The sequence below is a fragment of the Oncorhynchus masou genome, chromosome 23 (assembly GCF_036934945.1).
Source record: "Oncorhynchus masou masou isolate Uvic2021 chromosome 23, UVic_Omas_1.1, whole genome shotgun sequence".
Classification (NCBI taxonomy): domain Eukaryota; kingdom Metazoa; phylum Chordata; class Actinopteri; order Salmoniformes; family Salmonidae; genus Oncorhynchus; species Oncorhynchus masou.
The window spans coordinates 53,359,823-53,365,822 of NC_088234.1; the positions used below are offsets into that span (position 1 = coordinate 53,359,823).

A 6,000-nucleotide genomic window follows, 5' to 3' on the forward strand; every position below is an offset into this window, starting at 1 on the left:
ATAGTTCTTTTCATGAAAACGTGTATATATTGTGGTTGGCAAAAGTGTGGTGAGGAATAATCTCTGTGTCTTGTAAACACGGCAGAAATATAGAACCCTGCGGATTGGGAAGTAGAGATTAATGGTCTACCAATAACATGGCCTTTATAACTTCCAAAAGTTCCAAAACTTCTGTTGGACATTGTCATACACAATAAAATGACCTAGAGCAGTTTGGAAAGTAGAGCCAATTACTTCCCGTCTCCTGGATAGTCATTAATTTAACCATTTACTTGGAGAAGGTCCAGTGGAAGTCTCAAATCATTTGCACCCCCTCAAGTGCCAGCTGTAAAACTTGAGGTGTTAGGCTAGTTGAAAGTACACGCTGAAGCTCTCTAAATGTTGTCAATATTTAATGTACCAGGCATCAATATACATAGATACTTAATTTTGGAGATTGTTCTGTGTTAAACAGGGGGTATGGGCTGGGTGCTTACTTGCTATCTTCCTGTAGCCATAAACATTAGTGTTAGAGAGAGTCATGAAGAAACTCTGAACCCCCAAGAGCAATACAAACCTATTAAAATCACCAATGCTCTGAAGCTAAAATGTGTAGATGAGGGATTTGGTTGGGGTAAAGATACATTACAAATTCCTAAATAAAAAGGGGCATGGCAGGAATTATACTTGATCAGTTTTCTAAATAAGAGGACAGATCCATCCCTTCCACATCTTGACAAAGATGAGATGTTAGAAAGCTTTTAACATGTCGAACACTCATCATGCCATGTTAGCGCCAAATGTCTCCCAAAAAAATCATGTGACATAGGAGAAAAAGAAAAATGATTTCCAAGCCCTGTGTAAATCTCAACCCTTAGAGAGTGAATGCATTGGTATGAATCTGATCATTATTGAGGCATGAAAGGGGTTTTATAGTGAATGAAACGAGCTTAGTATGAGGAGATTACCATGGTGGAATGAAGGCATTGTATTAAGACGATTGGAGGGATAAGGGATAGAGGGTGGAGGTGGGAACTTTCTATTAGTGAAGGATGAGGAGCACCTGAAATAGACAAATTAAATGCAAGACAGACTATACATTACGATTCATTCCCAGACTCAGTGACTCCCTGATCCAGCCTTATCAGCTTCAGGAATTAAGTTACATCATCAATAAAACTGTCAACATATTTACCCACTGCAATTAAATAGATGGATGACTCCATAAAAGCAATTGTTACCCAAGTAACTGATCAGAATATTAATAGGGTAGTTTTCTATTTGTACCCTATAAATGGAAAAGCACAACTAACACATTACCCTTTTTGGCTTTTAAGAGTTTATCTCACAAACTATTTCCACTACTACAACACTAATGATGCTGATGAAACAAGCCAGCTCAAGTCTCTCCCTCATGTTAACCCTTACTGTACAGATGTGAATTGTTACACTGCAGTCACAATACAATTTAGTGTTTAATAGCAATTGAGTAGCCACCCGCATTCTTAGAAATGTACAGTACATTTTGGCAAATTAATATAAGATGTAAATTAGCATTTGCAGTCCAACACAATAAGTCTAAAGAATTGTGACAGATTCCCTGGGAGTGGAGCAGGTGTTAACTTTCAAACAGATGTTTCTGTTGGTTCATAATGATATTAACATTAAAAGCTATGAATTTTGAACGTTTAAAGTTTCGTATCATCAGCTATTCACACAGCTATATGTTCAAATCTGACTTATTTCCTGTGTTTTACTGGGTGAACCTCCTTTTGTAAGAATAAAATACATAAACAATACTTTCTGTTTCCAGCTATGTCTGTTGGTACGAGCAAAAGCATATGAAGCTCAGTGCTCTCAACCATACAACCTCAACGTGTATTATTGGCTTGCTTTTGTCTGCCACATAAATTTATATCTCTTTATCCACACAGACATTGTTTCCTGGTAGACCAGATGTTAGCTCGGGCTGGATTGTTTGACGTCAGAGCTATTTGCTCTCCCATGGATAACAGGTCAACTGGATCATGAATTATAAGGTGACATCACAGTAGTACTGTATATTGCAAAGATAAATGATTTAATGCCCTCGCATGACTCTCATAACCACCAGGATTTCCAAAGCATGCCATACCATGACTGCTAAAGGTAAGATTACTCGACAACAGCAGAATACTCTAGATCACGGTCATATCTACCTCCTCCAACCATATTAGTATCTTCTGACATTCACTACTGTCAACTGTGAGCTTTATCATGAACAAAAGGATATTTGAATATCTGTAAATATGAGAGTAGCTACTCAGGATACACTAAAACTAGCTGGATTTCTGACATTAACATATTCATTCAGCACATACATGTAAAACTCCTTCAAACTGGCCTTAACATAAAAAAGAAAACATCTACCCTAAACATGTATTACATGTTAAAATAATGTTGCACACCAAAATCCAAATGACCGATCATGACATTTGCAACCACTACAGATGTAGGATCTTCATTTGAGCCAGTTTGCCACAGCAGGAACATAATCCTGCAGCAACAGGAAATGTGAAGTATTATGTGGATTTTAATGGGCTTTTGTTTTCATGAGGGAAAATCAAGGCTGAATTGTCAAAGTGGAAATTACAGAATTCAGGAGCCTTTTTAAAATTCAAATACACGACAAGTTTTCAATTTCCTACATTGCGGGAAAGTTCTGCGACACGGTGATCAAATTCAAATCCTGCATCTGCAATTGAATATCCATTTTGATCTATGTTTCCCTGAATCTCAGTGAACTATATAATGTTAATTGGGTACCAAGAATATATAGTTAGTCACCATGTTAGGGATACGCTGATGCAATCATACCATTAAGAAAAGCCAAAATTAAAGAGGCATTACTAACACTCCTATGGCAGACATTCTTTTGTTGTTGATTCTTGACGTGATAAATCATCAGAAGCCCCTCACTTCTTCTTTGAATGTATGCTTTTGCCATAGTAACTCCTCCTTAAAAAGAAGGAAGTGCAACTGTATTCTCCAGCCAGACTATGGCAGCCTGCTGAGCCTAGACACTTCATCGTGCATGAGGGAACTCTGATCAATGCTGGCAAGATTAGACATCGAGTGAGTTTGTTTTCTACCCAGCCCAAACGTAGCACCCGCTGAGCAGAGGATGCTTTAAAAAAAACAACTTTTAACTCATATAAATGTCTTCTGAAATGTGGATGCTCAAAGATAAAGATGCAGGGTTGTGTGGGTTCTGTTGACAAACTCTTAAGCTACTGTACATCACCAGCAATGACATTTGTCTAACTTTGATATAATTCATGCTAATTAGATGCACATTTTGTTAGAGCTGCAACCAAAGCAAATGTCCATGAAATACCTCTGCTATGAATCTACTTCCGTAATTTGTTTTGAGGTTAGGACATGAGCCATGACCATAGACATTAAAACCAGTAGACAGTGATACAGTAGCATCCATCTATTCCTATGGAAAACTCCCGATAGCGCATGAAGCCGGAAGTATTTTAATTTAAAGTACGCCATAATGCTGAATGGGGCTGAATGGCACCAAAAACATTGTTAAGGATCATGGTGAAACTGGTAACTAGCAATGGATCATGGTTGGTGTAGTCGTTTCCATCCTGCCTGAGAGAGTCAACCTTAAGTCAACCTTAACCTCATAGCTTGCCAGCTTGTGAAAACTCTGTCAGCACGTGGTCTTGTGTAACGACAAATGTAGTAGTCAGAATTACTCTTGTATAATGTCCTCAATTTTGCAACCCTACTAGTGACCCTTAGGCGACATGCTGAGGTCTAAAAGCCTGCGTTCCCTCTCTGCAGCACACTCAGTGCAGGACTGAGGTCCAACAGAAGTCTCCAAAATATGAGTCACAGTAAAACATTGAAGATGTCAACTGAACAACTCTGGTGTTGCTAATGTAACGTTGAGACTGGTAGATTGATGTAGCAAGAGAAAAAGCAAGAATGAGTGCTGATGCAGGTTGATCGTGTAATAATGGTGATGACTTATAATAGCTAGTTTAAAGAGGATGATGCATCTAATGCAAAAGCGAAAGTAAAGACTGGTGGGAAAAAAAGGTGCAAATGTTGCCCTCGCTTCTGTCAATATAATATCCCATATAACATCCCATTTACACCTTGAAATGTATTTTGGGATCACACCTAATGCCATACCCCTTTATGAGCGTTGGACCAGTAACTGAAAGGTTGCTGGTTCGAATCCCCGAGCTGACTATGTGAAAAACCTGTTGATGTGCCCTTGAGAAAAGCACCTACTCCTAATTGTTCCTGTAAGTCGCTCTGGATAAGACCGTCTGCTAAATGACTAAAAAGTCAAATGTAAGTGACAGCCATCTGTTCGTGATCAGATCTGGTGAACAAGCAAAGCTTGCATAGCCTCCCTTGTATAATGAAGCATTGGTTGTAATATCCACATGACAATTAAGGAAAGTTGATGGGAGGTAGAGTATGATCTCACTCATTCTGTATGATCCTAATCCAATGCTAAATGAAGATGAAAATCATACACATATTAGACCAATAATGTATGTACAAAATTATCCAAAATAGAAACAATATAAATGAGATGTGCACTGAATTATATAACACACCCAGGGCCACAACACTGCTTCAGTTCTAGCATCACCTTAAGAAATAGACTGTTCCAATACAAATGCGGTCTTTGAAGAGAAATCCACAATGGTCTGCTGCATTTGATGCCAATCTAATGAGGGATTAACTCCCATTAGCCTGATATTTTGAGGATACAGGTCCAGGTTGCTGTTAAGCATTTCTTTTGACAAATGGATTTGTGAGAAGTGTCATGTAAATAGGCTAACAATGGATTGCTTGAACATGTACAGCAGAGGTAAAATAACAAAAATCATTGGACCATGCCTTAATCCTCACATCTACCCTTAATTCCTGGGTCATGCAAAACCTCCACCCACACAAAGATAGACAGACTAAAAGAAACACACTGATCGTGAGTGAGTGTTTGTGTGTGAACGTGTATGTGTGAGTAAGTGTGTGTGTGTATGTGTATGTGTGTGTGTGTGTGTGTGTGCGTGTGCACGTGTGTGTGTGTGTGTGTGTGTGTGTGTGTGTGTGTGTGTGTGTGTGTGTGTGTGTGTGTGTGTGTGTGTGTGTGTGTGCACGTGTGTGTGTGTGTGTGTGTGTGTGTGTGTGTGTGTGTGTGTGTGTGTGTGTGTGTGTGTGTGTGTGTGTGTGTGTGTGTGTGTGTGTGTGTGTGTGTGTGTGTGTGCGCATGTGTGTTTCTTATTTCGACAATCTAGCTCTTCAGCATCCTCTCATTGAACCGCCTGGTGCACTGGTCTGCACTGCCCACTGCTCTCCCAATGCCTCCCAATATTTTCCAAGTACAAGGATTTACACTAGAGGCCTACACACAACTACTTAATTACATATCAGACCCTTCAGAAGACCAAGTCCACCACCTAAAATGACATTTTAAGAGGCAGAAAACATTATAGGCTAACTGTTATACATTCAAAATTATTATGCCATGCGCTATAATGCAAGGATGCATTCATCATAGCCAAGTTTCACTTACGCTGCTATTTTGGCCGGACCAATGCACCATGGCTTGGTTATGAGCTGAATCTCCCGTGAGTGCGAATGTAGAACTACTAAGTTTCAACTCATGTTGCCCGGGGGTTGACGCATCTTCACCGTTCCATCCGAATCCGGACCAAGATGTTTTGCTCCCCGCGGTTTGGAAGCTGCGCTTTCGTCGACGGCGAAGGTTCCTCAAACTTGCCCCAGCCTTCTTTTTTGATAACTCATGTCGTTTAAGTCTATTTTCTCTTCCAAAACTATTAAATGTATTATGTCTACTGTTATTGACGGTTACTTTATTGAGGGTGGCAGGTGGCGGCATAGGCCTATCTGTGAGTTTGGAGGTGATGCCCGAGCCACTTTGATGCTGATAGAGCACTTCAGAATTGTCCACGAGCCGACGTTCTTCTAATCCACGGCTGTATG

At 39.8% G+C, this 6,000-nt stretch overlaps 1 protein-coding gene across 1 annotated transcript in view; it reads right to left on the minus strand.

The window, feature by feature from the left end:
- LOC135510124 (VPS10 domain-containing receptor SorCS1-like) overlaps positions 1-5,896 on the minus strand; it is a 57,187-nt gene extending 51,291 nt beyond the window's left edge. The window contains exon 1 of the mRNA XM_064930907.1: positions 5,570-5,896. Coding sequence (XP_064786979.1) covers positions 5,570-5,896 — 327 coding nt within the window. The remainder of the gene's footprint in view (positions 1-5,569) is intronic.
- Between the last annotated feature and the right edge of the window lie 104 nt (positions 5,897-6,000).